This window comes from Ambystoma mexicanum, chromosome 9 (assembly GCF_040938575.1).
Source record: "Ambystoma mexicanum isolate Mex_15411 chromosome 9, UKY_AmexF1_1, whole genome shotgun sequence".
NCBI lineage: Eukaryota > Metazoa > Chordata > Amphibia > Caudata > Ambystomatidae > Ambystoma > Ambystoma mexicanum.
The window spans coordinates 179,502,782-179,521,156 of NC_090931.1; the positions used below are offsets into that span (position 1 = coordinate 179,502,782).

The window sequence follows — 18,375 nt, forward strand, 5'->3', positions numbered from 1 at the left end:
TTGCCTACCATAAATGCTTCATCTTGTATAAGACTTTTGCCCATTGACTTTGGCCTAGCCTATTATACTGAATGACTCTGGTTAGGGGATCCAAAAGTATTTGCCTGCTTAAGTATATTTGTGGTCTCTTGTTCTTCTGATCAGCTTTTCCTTTTACCAACTTCTAGCAGTATTGTAAATGCAAACAGTAAGATATTTCCCCAGCAACCTAGCGATTGAAGTCACCTGAGGCGGTAGGTTGTGTCTGTGGGCCATCCCAAAAGGGTCTTTACTGATTTAGAAACTAAGAGTGAATAGTATTGAGGTGGGTTTGTTACTTTTTAAATTGCTCCCTTCTGAAGGCTTACTCTAACTGACTGATAAATACATTAATGGTTTATTTAAGAAACCTTGTGTGTAAAAGTTTATTTGAATACTTGTCACTGTGAATCTGTAACTCCCCTACAGCTCACATTGACCCTTCTTAAGATGAGCCTGGCTGCTCCACACGCTATCAAAACTATGTAGTACAAGCTTATACCAAAGGTTGGGTATCCTATACCTGTAGTCAAGAGTTGATGTAATGCACCCGAAGGGTACTGCATACAAACTTTGCCTAACCTTGGGGAGTTTAATGTAATACACCAGCGCACTGTTGCCCCTCAATTAAAATATATTGCATTACTGTATCTCTCTGGCTATTTTATTTCCATTGATTTCTGGTTTTATTGAACCCATGTAGGTGTACTATAGTGTAAGCCTAACTGTATTCTGACAGTTGGCGGCTTTCTGGGTAAGGTTCACATTGTTGAGATCCTTCACTCTATACATTATACTCAGATTTACCTTGGTGTTCTGTTCTACTATCTAATAGACGTGTGGAATCATGACATTGGCTTTTGAGACCTGCTCATGCCTGGTGCTTATGTCTAGGGATCCCTTTTCTCCGTTTGAAAGAGCATACAACCCATCATATCGCACCACCACGCTTACTCTCTCCTTTACATCACCACTCAACTAGAACACAGATACTATGACACCATTCGGTATAACTGTTCTCATACCAACATCTGCCGCTCACTCCACATCATTCTAACTAAACCCTGCTTGTTTCACAACCCCAGCCAGGCGTTCTCCTCAGACCTAACACAGCCACACCCGGTCTGGATAAATCCTTCCAGAACGAACACATACTCCTGATCTCTCAACCACCACACCTACCGCTAAGAAGCAGCTATTGCACGATTTGCTGCACACATACCCGGTGCTCACACGCACCTTTTGACTCCCTCTATTCTCTCTACCGATCTGAACTTCGGTTCCCAAGGGCGTTCAACCTACCAGCGCCTTCAGCCCATACCAATGGTATATAAGGCGCTATATAAATGCAAAATAACAATAACAACAATAACATCACTTATCTTAAGAATAGTTTGCGGCCAGGGGTTGGTCTGTATTGTTAGGGAGAATCCTCAGAAATGTACCAATTCCCTTTGACCTTAGAGACACCCAGCTCTTTTGCTGGACTTTAGGACTTTTAATTTCTAACCCGGAGAGAGTGATAACTTTTCCCCACTCGCTCATTTTTGTGATTTGGGAAGTTTCTTTTGATTTTGGAGTCTGACAAACTCCATAGGCATCCAACTTTACATTGACACACAGCACCCTCAGTGCAGTGGCACATGGAAGTCTTAGATTTCCCAAAGGTTTAAATACCTTCTCTTGGTGAACTACTGTTTCCAAGAGCGGTGAACTTGACTTTACTTACATTTTGTAACTTTCTAGACCCAGCACACACTCTTACAATAGGGTGCTGGGGGAGCTACTTGGTATCCCTTTTGTCTAGTTTCTCATGTAACATTTTTATGTTGCCCTTTCCACAATTAATGGCTGGTGGCAGTGGTTTACTTTTTCCTGCTGTGTTTTTACCGTGGGTTGCAAGTGCAGCTGCAATAAGACACCCATGGATGCCCATTTTGTTAGAATGGCTCCAGTTATTTTTTTTTTCCACCATTTCTTGTTGGAAAGGTCCTTCTTGAGATTTACTGTCAGCCAGACCATGTTTAGTCCCTTGTTCGCTTTCTTTGACAGGGATTCACAAGTGAAGCCTGCCTCTGGCTCCAGTGTGTCTAGCAGGGTAGGAAGCGAGGGAGGTGCCCAAAACTCTGTGCTTATTCTCCTTGGGTACAGGAATGCACCCAAGGTTGATGGGCTGGAGGGCTTTCTTTGGAGGACAGCCACCCTGCTGTGTGATTGACAGCTAGGCTGCAAATGAATGGGAGAAACCTGTAGAAAAGGCAAGGCTTTTTGCCTGAAAAGCAGAGTCGACCACTGGACGAAGAAACCGAAGAAGAACTTTAAGAGGACGCCTGCTGCAACTCCTGGACCAGTGCTTTGCCCGGTGAAGCCCTGCTGCTGTGCAGAAGCTCCAAATACGCCTCGACTAGAGAAGACCTGCAAAGGACTTCTTCTCCCCTTCAGTTGGTGGGACCACTCGACCCCCAAGACGAGCTTGTTTCGAAATCCTCTGAGCTGGCTGTAGTTGCATCGCTGCTGCAGCAACCCAAGTGCCAGGGAGAGGAATACCAGAATCGAGTGAGTGTCTTGTCTAAGTCGGACCAGAGCTCCAGGAAGATTCTCTGGACTCCCAGGAAGCAGGACTGACCAAGCCTGAGCCACCTCAACAGAGTGCTGGACCCCAGATGCGAGAAGTCCATAGTGGTATCTGAGAACCACAGTGGTGCTATTTTCGAGTCGGTGAGGTGCTGAAACTGCAAAGTGCCGCTGATCTGAAGTTTGCCCATTGCTGCCGCCGACCTTCAATTCGTAGTACACGAGTCCCCAGACGTCCTCCCTCTTGTCCCCACAACTGAGGCAGAGGGACAGGATCTGCAGATTTATACAGGAACAGAAGCCAGAATGGAACCAATTTCTTCAAACCAAAGGTACTGTAAAACTAAGGGGACTTGCCTCTTGTTGTGTAGCCTTGCTAGTTCTCAGTTAAGACTTGTCTTGGTTGCTTTTGCAGAGTTTCTTGCAGCTTTGGCCCTCACAAGCCTCCCAGCTTGTGGCCCTACAGTGATTATATTTTTTCTACAGACTTCTAAAACCTTGTGCAAGACTTGTACTTGCCTGCAAGAAGTGCTTCAGCTCACCTAGACATTTTTGTTCAATTAACATTGGCTGGCCTGGTTCCCTGAAAGACTCTTCTTACCCCTGACTTTGTGCTTTACCTTTCCTCCAGCAAAGGGTTAATTTACTTTGCAGTGGGAGTTAAAAAGTACTTACCTGCTTCAGAATATTTGCTTAACCTTTGTTTTATTCCCAAACCCCTTTGACACCAAACTCAGTATTTCTCTAAATGTACCAGTGATATATTAATGTCCAGTGTCCTAGTTATTTAAGTCACCTCAGGGTGTAGGAAGAATCTGTGTGCCATCCCAAATGGGTAGTTGCTGATTTAGAGAAACTAAGTGTATTTTGAAATGTTTTTTGTTTAACATCTATATTGCTCCCTTCTGAAGAAGGCTTATATAACTGACTGTTAAATGTAATCATTGTTTAATCAAGGAACCTTGAGTGTAAGTTTAGTTGAATACTTGTCACTTTGAACCTGTGAAGAACCCTACTGCTTATATTGACCCCTCCTCCCGTCCCACCCCTTGAGATGAGCCTGACTGCTCAGCCACACTACCAACCTGTGTAGTACAGACGTTTATGAAAGTTTGGGTTACCTATTGCCAAGAGGACAAGGTTGCTGTAGTCTCCCAAAGGGTACGGCATACAAGCTTGCCTAACAATTGTCTATAGATGGAAGAGTCTGACTGAAGGTTGTTTTTATGAACACTGGAGTAACTGTTGCCCTACACTGAATACATATTTGAACTTGTAGGAATTTTCGTGTAACTTTGTAATAAAGTGTTGATATTTTGAAGTTTCTTCACAATTGGCTGCCCTACCTCCCTTGAGTGAAGCCAATAATCCTCCGTCATTGCTACTTTTTTTTTCTTTTTTGGGTGGGGGCTTCTTTTTGTTAGAATCTTTTACCGCTTGGATACTTTTAACCCCCTCTTCTGAAGGCCTGTAAATACCTTGAGTTTAGAACTTTCATCCTAACTTAGATCTTGCATTCGGCCTGAAGTTTCACTGTAGGCCTTGGCAGTGATACACTGTGGGTGAGTTGGTGTGCTGTGACACACATTTTCATTCAATATTCTTACACAAACTGATACAAGTTTCTAATCCTCTCGATGGTTTTATGTTCTTGGTGTTGGGGCTCTTGCTCCCCCACAGTACCATGGATTTCTGTGAACTGAAGCACTGTGGTAATATGGACACATGTTTTGTTTTTCCCATTACAGATCTGTTTACCAGAGGTATTGATATCCAAGCTGTGAATGTGGTGATAAACTTTGACTTCCCAAAGCTTGCAGAGACCTATTTGCATCGTATTGGCAGATCCGGTAAGCAAAAACAGTGTGCTATGGTTAGGTGGTTTGGCTTGTCTCTTGTGCATTATGTTTTATTATTGATCAATGATTTCAACCTGATCTCATGGAGTATTCAATGCAGTCCTGCAGAGAGGGCTGTTACTAACACTAATGTTTTTGCACTTTCACATGCTCGAAAGCAGTTTAGGTTTCGCAATTTTGTCATGTTTATGGTTTTTAATTTTGTGATTACATTTATTTACTTTGAAATATGAGCTGCAAGGACTTCAGTAAACTGGTTGTTTTCAGATGTCTAGCTAAGGGCTTCTTGGTCGGGGTGAAGTGTATATGTACACAGACATCTGAGCAGAACTTCAGTCCGATCGAATTTTCTTGGCCTTCAATTGGGACTTGCTCATCAAATTGAAAAACGATTGAGTTGTGGAATTGTTTCAAATACCCATACCTCGTAGGTTTTGGCAACTAAGATGACAGTGTTAGTTATGATGAATAGTGAATATAGAACTGGCTTTAAATGAGCAAGAGTGACAACATTTTAATGTTTGTATGCTGTCTCTGACTTACTTTGATGATTTAGCTGGGTTTTGCCTTGCCCTTTTTGTCCCTTTCCATTATTGCGTGTGGTATAATTTGGCTCCAGATCATGTGCAAATGTGACTTTCAAAGCTGTCTTAACAGATGGTAGCAGAGGGGATGGTTTGCTAGAGTCACATTGTCACGCGGTCCTTGCTGTGGCCAGAAGACTACGGAGGTGGCCTGTGGGGAGAGGGATATTGCACGTTATGGAGAGGTCAACAAGAGCACCATTGGAGAAAGTCCTGTCTGGTCCCCGCCAGACGCCTCGTAGGGCAGCTAGCTGTTAGGGGAGATGTGACACTGAAGACCCTTGGCGGATCCACAGATGGAAGTACGACAGGTCTGGCAAAACTGGCAGAGGGAACTGTTTGTATGTTGGGGGATTGTGATGAATCTCTATAAATAAAATGCTTGGGTATGTTTCTGTACTCAACTGATGCAATATTTCAGTGTTGGTTGCCCTCTGCTGTCCAAATGGCAAAGTGCACCTACTTCAACAATGGCTATCATTGCACCAAACAAAATGAGCCCGGTGCTACGCGGTCACCTTCACCTTCCACTATCGGAAACATTCAGAATAATTTCAAGTTACTTCTTTACTCTTATTTCTCTTTACTCCTATTTCTCTTCACACAGGGCACAGCAGTCCCAGTGTCACTTAACTACCTGCTAAATTCAGTCTCTAAAGAGGGAGCTGTAGGAAGATTGCCTCCTCACAAACTTAAACTGAAAGTAGGTGCTATAATTATGCTACTACGCAATTTTATTCCATCATGGGAGACTGCAATGGAACAAGGTTGACAATTGCACGTCTGAAAAGACGCATCGAGGCCTGTGTGGTCGATGGAACTTGGATACTGTTCTTATACTGCACATACCTCTCATTCCATCTGATATGTTTGGGCTTTTCAATGACCATTGAGTCGCAGGGACCTACGCCCCCCCCCTTTTCCTGGAAGCGATCTGTGTTAATTACAATATTTAAGATGGGGGGGGGGGGGCAAAGTGACCCCATGAAATATCGAATGATATTGACCTTTAAGATGAGCTAGAACGGCATATGCTACTCGGGAACAGCTAATTAAGAGAACAAATTAAAGAGCTACTCCCATGTCCTGTCCCCTTTCTTTCATACTTATGGGACATTCTGTCCTATGGGATGGGACCTGAGAACTTTTGTAAAAAAATCACGTTGTTCAAAAGTCTCTACGCGGGGTACCATACCTGGCCATAACCCCGCCCTCTCTGCCCAGCGCATCGCCCATCTGTCCTTTTCTCTGTGTGGGCAGGACTGGACGCACTTGCATCTTTGGGATATTTTTTTCCTTCCAGTGTCCTTCTCTCCTCCTCTGGTTTGGCGGTCACGTAGTAGTCTGTCGATGCCGGTTCATTTAGAATTTCCTTGTTCTTCTTGCGAGTGACGCTTTGCTAGGGTGGATCCCCATCCTCTTTGTTTAGTGTTTGGTCCGGATCATCGGTGGGGACTCGTGTTTAAACTGTGATTCCCTCTCGATCCGGGCACTTCAATGTCATCTGGAGCGGTGGGAGGAGGTGTTTGTGCGTTCCTCCTCCGCACTTTCAGAGTTTAATCGACGAGATGAGACGCCTGATAAGTTAAGTTTTTAGGGCACCCCGGCCAGGGGACATCTTCCCGGTGTCTTCCCGGTCCGGGAGGGGCTTCATAAGCTTTATTTCCGGGGTTCCCCTTGAGGTGCCTTCCAGGCCTAAAAAAGGTACCAGTTTCTCAGAGGGCTTCCGTAAGGGGCCTGCCAACACCGGATTGCAATCCCAGGCCCCTGCTGTGGGTGCTAATCGACAGCCCAGTTCTATTGAGGCGGTGGGGTACCAGAGCTTGCTTCAAGGTCTCCTTGGCTGGAGCTTCCCATACAGACACTGGGGCTTGTCCTGAGGCCTCTGTAGAGGTTTTCTGTACAGAACCAAGGTTCAAGGCCCCTCTTGAGGGAGCTGTTACCGGACTCTGTTCCGAGGTTCCTCTTTCTGAGGCGAAGGTGACCGACAGAACTGAGACCTGTCAAGGTCTTGTCTGTGAGGTGGATTCCTTAACGTGCCCGTCTTTCCTGCGATACCGGTTCTTTTGAGGGGGCACAGTGAGGTCGCTGACCCTAATTTCTTTGTTACCGGCTCTGCCGAGGTTCCTCTTCTAGAGGCTAATTTGGCTAATAGTATGTCTCAAACACCCTAGGCCACACAGTACCGGCTCTGCCGGGGTTCCTTGTGTCAAGACTAAAGTCAAGGCCCCTGACCAGTCTGGAGATCCCTGCCTCTCACACATGTGACTGTTCTCCTCAGACGCTGACAAAATGGTGCCCGTTCCCGAACGAACTACGGTGGCCATTTTGGATTCCTCCCTTACACCTACGCCATTGGCGTCAGATGCTGGGAGCATGTTTTCAGGTGAACATCTACTTCCCGGTGCAAATCCTTTTCGTCCAGTGTACGGCTGGAAGGCTCGGATGCCATTACTGCACACGGTCTCGCCGCCCGCTACATCTGCCCCTTTGATCTATGTTCTGACTGGAGGAGGCCCTTCTTGGCAGCCCCCTCCCTTACGGCCTTGGAATTACCCCTTTCATGAGCGGCCTCTCCTCACTCCAATGCCTAAGCCTTCAGTGGAGGATGCCTTTTTTGAAAAATGTCAGAGGCATATGCACTCTGACGGCATGAAGTATTTCAGAGGTCTTTTTAGGGAAATCTGCCCTCCAGCGCTTGCTCCTGTGTCGACGGTTCCAGCCGTAGCACCGGTTGTCCCAGCAGCTGTTTCACCTCTACCGATTGGCCCACCTCCAGCCCTTCCGCCCCTGCCTCCCTACCTGAGGCACCAGCTCCCCAAGAGGGAGTCCTAGATCTGTCACCTGCCACTCACTTCACAGGCTGGGCTTCTCCCTCAACTTGAAGTCCCACTTGACACCTACCGAGCAGCTCCAGTACATCGGAGCAGTGCTCTACTCATCCCTGGGGCTGTGTTTTCCTCCCCAGGTGAGGGCTCATCACATTCTGCAGATGGTGAACAAGTTTCAACATGCCAAGAGTCTCCCGGCATTCGAGTTCTTGATGTTGCACTGCCTCATGGCATCCTGCATTCTCCTGGTGCCAGAGGCCAGGCTGTGGATGAGATCTCTGCAGTGGGCTCTCAAGATACAGTGTTCACAGTCCTCCGGCAGGATGTTGGATCCCGTTCAGGTGCCACCCTCGGTCGCCCAGGATCTTCTGTGGTGGGCTGTCAAAGGCAATCTGATGAAGGGGGGGCCCCATTTTGGCTACCCTGGGCAGAGGTGACGATCATATCCCTCATGGGATTGGGAGCTCATGCCAACGAGTTGACAGTCAACGGTCATTGGTCTGTCGGAGTCCAGACTCCATATCAATCTTTTGGAGCTGAGGGCCGTCAGGCTAGCCCTGAAGGCTTTTCTGTTCCTGTGCAGGGGAAGAAGGTCCTGATTCTGACGGACAATACAGTGGCCATGGACTACCTCAACAAAAAGGGGGGGGGGGCAGGGTCTCTCCCTCTGTGCAGAGAGGCGATGCAGCGCTGGTTCTGGGCCATTCAGCAGGAAATTTCGATCTCTGCAGTTCATCTGGCCGGAGACCAATGCAGCGGCGGACGCTCTCAGCAGGCACAGCAGTCTCTCACGAGTTGGAGCTGGCTCATGAGATTCTCCTGGAGATCTTCGCCCCTTGGGGGACCCCACAAGTGGATCTCTTAGGCACCAGTGTCAACCAGAAGTGCGAAAGATTCTGCTTGCGGGAATTTCCTCCAAGAGGAGCCTTAGTGGCTGGGGTCGTAGTGAAGTGGTCCTTCCAACTGCTGTACGCGTTTCCTCCAGTCCCAGTCATCCCGCAAGTGCTGCGGAGGTTACAGAGGTTCGGTTCCCGGATGATCCTCATTGCTCCGGCGTGGGCCCGGAGGACGTGGTACCCGGACCTTCTAGACTTGTCCATCTGCCCTCCACGTCGTCTCCCTACCGAGACGATCTGCTCTCACGGGAGGGGGGGGGGTGTCAGGTTCTCCATCCAGAGGTCAGATCCCTCAATCTTCACGCTTGGCTTCTGAAAGGTTGAGGTATAAGGATTGGGACCTCCCTGAAGACGTGATGGAGGTGTTGCTTTCGGCCAGAAGGCCTGCAACAAAGTCCCTGTACCGTTACCGTTGGAGGAAGTGCTGCGACTGGTGCAGGGTTAAGAATGTGGATCCTTTTTCATGTGCTATTCCTGTGGTTCTTTTTTGCTTTAGTTAGCCCATAAGGGCCCGCAAGTGGGTACCATTAAAGGCTACCCGACGGCGCTGTCCATATTTAAGCGCTCGTCTGAGGAGTGTTCTTATTTTAAACTTCCTTTGATTTCTCAGTTTCTGAAAGGGCTCACTAATGTGTTCCCACCGTCACCTTTCCAGGTGCCCGGTTTGGTTTTGAACCTGCTTCTAAAATTCCTAATGGGAGCTCCGTTTGAGCCTTTACATTCTTGTCCTTTGAGACTGTTGACCTTAAACTATTTTTAGTTGCGGTCACTTCCGCTCGCAGAGTGAGTTGCAGGCACTTTCCTTTAAGCGACCCTTCAGTGTTCCATAAGGACATGGTTGTCCTTAGGGTTCGTCCTTCTTTTCTTCCAAAGGTTGTCGGCATTTCATTTAAGCAAGGTCATTCTTCTGGCGTTCTATCCTGCTCTGCATCCTGGTAAGGAAGGAGAGGCTTCATAGGTTGGATCCTAGGAGAGCTTTAAGTTTCTACATGTCACGCAGTCCCAGGTCAGAGTGGACGATCAGCTCTTTGTAGGATACGCTGGAAGGCGTTTGGGACAAGCGGTTACTAAACAGACTTTGTCAATATGGATTATCTTGACAATTTCTGAATGTTACCGCTTGGCGGCGAAGGACCCTCCGGTAGGCTTACGGGCCCATTATACTAGGGGTGTGGCTGCCTCTACTGCCCTGCAGAGGGGTGTTCCCATTTGTGAAGCAGCCACATGGGCCTCTGTCCATACTTTTGTAAAACACTACTCCCTGGATTCTATCCATGGGCATGATTTGGCCTTCGGCAAGGCGGTCCTCTATTCTGCAATTGAATTGGGCATTCTAAAATTCTAAATTCTTTCCCCACCTCCTTACTTTAGTACTGCTTTGGGAGTCTGTCATAGATGTGGAATACGTCAGAGGAACCAATCCCTTCGAAGAACAAGTTACTTTCTTACCTGGTAATGTTCTTTCGATGGGAAGTTCCGACAACGTATTCCACATCGTACCCTCACAGCTTGCCCCTCTACAGAATTTATGCGATTGCAGCTTCCGTTTCCGCAAGGCTTTCTGTAGTCATAATGGCAGAAGATTGGTGCCACACGTTCTGGGGAAAAAAACTACAACTGAGGCTACAGGCGTCGTGCGTCCTCATTATAACATCCGGTGACGTCGGCTCGACGGAGGCCCTCGAGGACAGCGTATCGACGTCATTGATGCAGGACGCAGACACCGAAAACTTTCCGAAGCAGCACAGCTGTGGTGATCATCTGTCATAGATGTGGAATACCTAGCGGAAAAACGTTACCAGGTAAGAAAGGAACTTGTTCTTCAGCATGATGAGGCTGTCTCATCTGTCATTATGCTAAGTTATCTAGTCGTTGTTTCTATCATTGTATTTGGCCACCCCTTAGCTCCCACTTTGTCTAGTCCTTTTGGATCGATTCATTTGCGACCTATGCCCGTACCCTCCACTCTTTGAGTGGGTATGGTTGGTGGTAGTGCCTTTGTGTGAGGCATGTTTGCTCTTGTGCCTCATGGGGTTGTCGCTCATGTTCTGTTCCGCCTAGCATTGCCTTTTTTCAGTCCTAGGCGTTGTCTGTGCCATCATCTACTCGGAATATTCATTTGTGTTGCCTGTTTGATTGTTGTTTCCGTCTGGTTCCCAGGTGTTGAAGAGCCAGGTTTTTAGAAGTTGTCTAAATTTAAGGTGGTCTTTGGTGTTTCTTATTTCTTTTGAGAGGTTGTTCCAAGTTTTTGCGGCTAGGTGGGAGAAGGAGCCCCCTAGTATTTCCTGGCGTATGGTTTTGGTTCCAGGTGGATTTCATTGCTTGATCTGAGGAGTCTTGTTGGCTTGTCGATTTTTCTTTTGTAGGAATTCTGCTCCCTGTCATTTTGCCCTGTGTGTTATGCACATTGTTTTGAACGTGATGCGATGTTTGATTGGAAGCCAATGTAGCATTTTTAGTGCTGGACTGATGTGGTTTCTTCTGGATAGTCTAGCTGCTGTAATTTGGATGCGTTGTAATTTCTTCAGGTGGTGTTTCGGCATCTCGAGGTAGAGGCTGTTTGCGTAGTCGATGCTTGACATGAGGGCGACGATTGTCAGTGTTTGGTGGGTGAAGGAGAGGAAAAGTAGGATTCTTCTTGAGTGTAGGTGGAAGCATTTTTTTTAATTATCGCGTTTGCTTGTGGTTCTAAAGTTGGAGCGTTGCCCATTAGGACTCGCAGGTTTTTTACTGCCTTAGAGGGTGTGAACGCGGTTCCCAATTCTGTCGGCCAGGGAATTGAGGTGTTCTCTTGGATATAATCATGATTTGTGTCTTTCCTGGGTTGTTTTGTTTTTGTTTTTTTGTAGGCGTTCATCCACGCATAGATTTCTTTTAGACCGTCTCCTAGGGTTGAGTTATCGGCTTGTGTATCTTCGATTTTGTAGATTGAGTCTTATGCATAGTTGTAGCATGTAATATTGTATTTTTTTTTAAATCCTAATTAACAGTCTGGAAGGTGTTGAAGTATAGTGGTGATAGTGAGGAACCTTGTGGTACTCGAGTTAACTCATGGAGTAGATTTGAAGGGTTTTATACATAGTTTCTGTTCTGTTTGCTAGGAATGATTTAATCCAGAGTAGTGCCATGTCTGGTATACCTATATGTTCTAATCTTTTCATTAGGGTGTCCTGGCTTACTGTGTCGAAAGCTGCCGGGATGTAGAGCAGAATCGGGGCGGTGGTGGTGCTGTAGTCTGCGGTTGTTTTTAAGTCGTCCCAGATGGATAGTAGTGCCGATTCTGTTCCTCTTGCTGGTCTGAAGCCGACTTTTGCTTGGTCTTCTACGTGACGTTGGGTTCGTTTGTATATGCATGTTTGAGTTTTGCCGGGTAGGGAATGTTTGAAAAATCGGTCTTCCATGTCACCACTTGTGTTTTTTAGAAGTGGTGTAATATATGCTGATTTGAAGGATCGTGGTACAGTCCCTGTTGCGAGCAACGGTTTGAGAGATTTCTCTATTCTGATGGCGTTCCTTGTGCGCGGATTGATTTGTAGATGTCAGTGGGTCGGGGATCCATGGGATCCTGCTTTCTTGGTGTGTTTTACCAACTTGACGAATGCAGTTTGTGCTCTGATGCCTCGTCCAGTTGTTGGAGTGTTGGGGTTGGTTGGTCTGTTTTGTATGATTGGTCGGATGTCATTGATTTTGTTTTTTAAGTGGTCTGCCAAGTTGTTGCATAGTTGGGTATTGGGGTGTTATCGCAACCTGGTTGTTTTCTCATTTTGTTGATGTGGAGCATTTGTTTTCTGTTGGTGGCTTGGTGATTGTCATCATAATGCCTTGTTTTGCCTTTTGAATTTCCTTCTCATACGATCTGATTTGTCTCTGGAACTGGGTTTTCTTACCTTGGTCGTATTCTTTCCTCCATTCTAGTTCAGCTTCTTGTTTTTCGTGGTGCATAGTAGTGGGGTGAACCATTTTGCCATTGCTCTTTTTCTTGAGGGGGTAAAAGGTTTTTCCGGGCAGATGTTTTCAATTGTATCAGAAATCCATTTGTGGAGGAGCCCCACTTCCCATTCTGTGTCTGCCTTCTCCAGTTCTGCCATTGAAGGTTTGGTCAGCTCCAGTTCTATTGGGTTGCTTGCTTTGACGGTTTTCCAGTTTCTTTTTTTTGGTGGTTGGGAGCTTGAGGGGATGGATGGTGACTTTGGTAGTGTGATCACAAATGGAATGATGAGATGGTAGCTCCAAAGTATGTGTTGACGGTGCAGTGGTGATATTTTCTTCGCAAAGATTGCGTCGAGGGTGTTTTCTGCCGAGTGTGTTGCCCCTTTGACCAGCTGTTGTAGTTTCATGGTGTTTTTCTTCGAACCAAATGTTGAAGTCCTCCAGGATTTATCAGATACTCGTATTGAATGGCTATGTTGGTGATGGCTTCTATGAAGTTGTCGAAGGTTGCATCCTATGTCGGTCTGTAAACCAGTATGAATTTAATGTTTGTTTTTGATTTGCCGATAGGTGTATGGCCATGGATTTGCAGTTCACGATGCTTGGGTTTATTTTTATTTTCAGGTGTTTTATGAATGCTATTCTGAGACCTCCTTTTTTATTTTTTCTGTTTAACTGTAGGCATTTGAAGTTGGTGGGGAGGCAGCTTTGGAGTGTGATTTTTGTATTCAGCAAGCCATGTTTCTGTGATGAATAGGATGTTGATAAAGTTGTCAGAAGGTCGAAGATCTGGGTGTTTTGACATGGATTTTGCATTATGTTGCAGTGGATTTTTAAGGTATAGTATGACGTGTGCTTTGGTGTCTGTGTTGTCCTGACTGGTGTTTTGGTTTCCTTCCAAGTCGATATCCAGTTGGTGTTGGTACAGTTGTATGTCATCGAATAGCTCTTCTAGGTTCAGTCTTGTTTTTTGTTTTCATCAGGTTGCTTTGTCAAATTTTGTGGCTAGCAGTTGAGGGGAGGGTCCTCTTGTTTTGGTGATGCAAGGGGTTAGGGTGTTCTTATTACCTCTAGCTTTGTCCGTTCTTTGTCTGTGTGGTGGTTTGGTTGTTGGTCATTTTGGATTTATACATTGGGTCGGTCTGGTGAGTGGTTATTTGTGATGCATTGTGTTAGGTATAGGGATTTCTTTCTTCCCTCTGTGCTGGTTCTATTATTCTTGTCAGTGGGAGTGTGTTCTGTAGTTTTCTGTGGTGTTCAGTTGGGTTTATTCTTACACTCCCTTCCCCTTTCCTCCGTACTTGTGGGACATTCTGTCCTTTGGGACGGGAACGTAGCACTTTCCAAAAAGCATAAAAAATGGAATGTTTGGCTTTCTCTTTTTACGCATCTGCATGCGGCTGTAACCCCGCCCTCCTTAGCTCTTCCCTGTGCATCGCACTTCAGTCCTTTTCTCTGAGCGGTTAGGACTGGACGCACTTGCATCTTCTGGAGTTTTTCTGTTCCCGTTGTATTTCTTTCCTGCTGCAGTTGCGTAGTCCTCAGTCTATTCCGGAGCGTCTGGTATTTGAGTCCTGTTTTTCATGCGAACGACGCTTCGCTAGGGCTGATCCCCTTTCTCTTAGTGTCTCGGGCGGGACCACTGCTGGGATTCGGGCTTCTACTGCGATGCCCTCTCAGTCCGGGCATTCCGTCGCTGTCTTCTTCGGTGGGAGGACATTTTTCAGCGCATTCCTCTGCCTCATTTTCAGCTTTTCTTGCTGTGTGCGGTACCCTGCGTAAAAAGACACCATTTTCCATTTTTGATGCTTTTTGGAAAAAGTGCTCCGGTCCCATCACGAAGGACAGAATGTCCCACAAGTACGGAGGAAAGTGGACTATGGACTAGGAGTAAGATAATCACTACTTTGTTATTCTGCTCTTTCCTGTGGTACGATTCGTTTTCACTGCATTTTTAGTTATTTGGCGGTTGCGTGCTTGCTAACATGTTTGGAATGTATTTCCTTTGATTTCCTCGGGGTTGCAGTTGCTGGGTCGGTAGCCCTTGTGCAGTGCTTTGTTGATTGGTTAGTTTTGTTAGTTTTGTTATGATCATACGGTTGCACATGTTTTTCTGGTTGGTTTTGTTCGGTTCATTGTTGCAGACTCGTTCTTTCATGCTTTGGTCCACCTGTCTTGTGCTGAGTGTGGGGGATTGTCCAACACAAGCTTGGGCTCTGTCTGTTGGAGGTGGTCTTGTCGGGTTATATCACTAGGGAAGTTCAGTTGCTTTCTCAAGCTTGAGGGCGGTCTGGTTGGGGATGTCTACTAAGGGGCTATGTCGCTAGGGTAATTCAGTGGCTGTCCCTAATGTGGCCCTCCCTGGGTGAGACTTACAGCAACAAACAGATCTCCTGGGTGTGATGCAGGCTATTATTCACAGCATCATCTCAGAATGTCAGGGCCAATAATCGCAGTACCATCACGGTGCGGCAGGGCCAATATTTAATCCCAATGTGGCACTTTCTAGGTGTGATTTAAAGGCCTTAACATTTTTCTAATGGTGCGACGGCCTACATTCACAGTGCTATCCCACTGTGGTGCAGGCCAATAGTCACGGTACTATCCTAGTGTGGGACAGGGTCATAATCGCTGTGCTAACCTCGTGAGGCACAGGCTAGTAATAGCAGTACTATCCTAGAGAGGCACAAGCTAATAATCAATGTACTGTCTTGGGGAGATGGAGGTTAATTATCACTGTACTATTCTATTGTGGTGCTTTCTAAATGTGATTCATGTCAATATGTGCTAATCTCCAAGGGTGAGGTGCAGTTTAAACACAGTAGTAGCCTAGAGAGGAACAGGCTAATAACGGTACTCTCCTAGAAAGGCACAAGCTAATCTGTGCTATCCTAGAAATAGTACAATCTAATATTCATAGTATTATCCTAGAAAGGCAAAAGCTAGTAATCACAGTAGTCTCCTAGAGACACACAGGTTAATAATCACAGTACTATTCTATTGTGGTGCTTTCTAGATGTGATTCAAGTCACTGTGTGGTAATCTCTAAGCGTGCAGTCTAATAACCATAGTACCATCCTAGAGAGGCACAAGCTAATAATGGCAGTGCTATCCTTGAACGGCACAAGCCAATAATCACAGTACTATCTTAGAGAGACACAGGCTAAAGGTTCACAGTATTATCCTAGAGAGACACAGCCTACGAATCACAATGCTAGCCTTGAAAGGCACAAGCCAATTGTCACAGTACTATCCTGAAAAGGTGAAAGCTAATAATCATGGTACTTTTTTAGAGCGGCACAGGCTAATAATCGCAGTACTATTCTATTGTGGCGCTTTCTAGATGTGATTCGGGTCAATATCTACTAATCTCTAAGGGTGCGGTGCAGTCTATTATCCTGTGCCTCTCTAGAATAGTACTGAGATTATTAATCACGGTACTGTCCTAGAAAGGCACAAGCTAATAATCGGTGGTATCCTAGAGAGACACAGGCTACCAATCGCAGTACTATTCTATTGTGGTGCTTTCTAGATGTGATTTAAGTCAATGTGGTAATCTCTAAGGGTACAGCGCAGTCTAATAATCAAAGTATTATCTTAGTGTATGTAGGTTTATGTGGTAGGGTTTCCAGAGTAGTAATTGCTCTACTCCCTACCCTGGCCGCTCCTACCTTGTTCGTTGTTGATGGCTGGCCACTGGCTTCAACTCCAGACACAACCTGGAGCCACCTCTGTTGGAGCCGCCCTTTGCCTTTGGGCCCTTAGCCACAAGGGCTGCCGGGCAGAGGGCTGCCCTGGGAAGGTCAGTTAAGACCTAGGAGCGCCAATCGGGGTTGGTGGGCGGATTGCCACAGGAAGTGGGAGCGGGCTGGGGGGAGGAAGTGGAGAGGCTGCACAAATGGGTTGGGGGACGCTAATAAAGCAAAATAATACTGTGGAAGAGGCCCATGAGGGTCTTTTCAGAAATGCCTTCACCTGATCCAAGGATCAGCAAAGAGGTGAGCGCAGGGCACTACGGGCCGGTAGACCTTAGAAAGGACGATCTGAGGCAGTCGACCACTGGATGAAGGAATCTGAAGAACTTGCTGCAACTCCTGGACTGTTGGTTTGCCTGGTTAAGCCCTGCTGCAGTGCCAAAGCTCTGCATTTGCCTCGACTGTAGAAGCCCTGCAAAGGCAGACTACTCCCCTTCGATTGTTTGGACCAATCGACTGTTGGGCAAAGCTTGAATGCAGTACCCTCTGGGAACACTACAAACAACTGACTACAGGCATAGGCAACCCAACCTTTGGTATAAGCTTGTACTACAAAGCCTTGGTAGAGTGTTGAGCAGCCAGGCTTATCTCAAGAGGGGAAATGTGAGCTGTAGTGTAGTTACACAAAGATTCAGTTACATGTATTCAAATAAACTTACACTCAAGGTTTCTTGCATAAACAATTAATGTATCAGTCAGTTATAAAGCCTTCTTCAGAAGGGATAAATAGAATAGTAACACACAAATATACTTCAGTACTGTACACTTTGAGTTTCTGAATCAGACAAGACCCTTTTGGGATGGCCCACAGACGCAACCTACACACACGTGACTTCTTCAGTAACAAGGGTGCTGGGAACATTAATATCTTACTGTTGGCATTCAGAACACTCTTTAAAAAGTGGATAAAAGGCAAAGGTTATTGGAACACAAGAGACCACAAATATTCCTAAGCAGTCATTCAATTCCATAGGCTAAGCCAAAGTTAATGGGAAAAAGTCTTAGATGGGATAAAGCACTTTTGGTAAGTCAATGGAAAAGTCTTTGCACAGGTTCTTAGTCTTCGATGAAAAGAATCAAATGTAGGGCCACAAGTTCTCAGACTTGTTTTACAGTACCTTGGTAAAGAAGAAAAGATGCAGCTGATGACTTCTGTTCCTGTGCAGATCTGCAGATCTCACTGTTCCTGGGCCTCAGTCGTGGAGACCAGAGGGAGGGCGTCGGGCCTCCTGCAATGCGATGGCCAAAACACGCAACCAGCAAACTTCACTTTCAGTGGTGTTTCGCGTTTCAGCTACCACAAATAGCAACAACGTGGTTCCTGGCTGTCAAGGTGGACTGTCCTTGCTTCTGGGGTCCCACACTCTGCTGAGGGGGCTCAGGCTTGGGAGTCTGGAGTATCTTCGAAAAGTTTTAAGCCAGGTTAAAAGTAACGCACACAATCTGGTGTTCCTCTCCCTGGCTATACAGTTTCCTGCAGCAACTGTGAGGAAATCCAACCAGCTCTGAGATGGGTGTCCAGGTGGCTTACTTTGGAGTTGATTGGTCCCACCAACTCAAAGGGAGAAGTCGTCCTTGCAGGGGCTTCTCTGTCGATGCAAACTTGGCGTTTGAGCACTGCAGCAGGACTTCACCGGGCAAACCAACGGTCCAGGAGTTGCAGCAGGCGTCCTCTTCAAGCTCTTCTGCTGGGTGACTGACAGCTAGGCTGGAATGAATGGGAGAGAAATTAATACAAGGCGAGGCTTTTGGCTTGGAAGGCGGAGTCGACCAATGGATGAAGGAACTGAACTTGAACAGCACGCCTGCTGCAACTCCTGGACCGTTGGTTTGCCCGGTGAAGACCTGCTGCTGTGCTGAAACTCCAAATTCGTATCGACTGTGGTGGGACCAATCAACTCCAAAGTAAGCCACCTGGACATTCTCTC

At 46.4% G+C, this 18,375-nt stretch overlaps 1 protein-coding gene across 1 annotated transcript in view; it reads left to right on the top strand.

Annotated features, from left to right (window-relative positions):
- The window catches only part of DDX6 (DEAD-box helicase 6), a 451,657-nt gene that overhangs the window by 385,843 nt on the left and 47,439 nt on the right, over positions 1–18,375 (top strand). Inside the window, exon 12 of the mRNA XM_069614407.1 lies at positions 4,341–4,442. Within this exon, the coding sequence (XP_069470508.1) occupies positions 4,341–4,442 (102 nt within the window). The remainder of the gene's footprint in view (positions 1–4,340; positions 4,443–18,375) is intronic.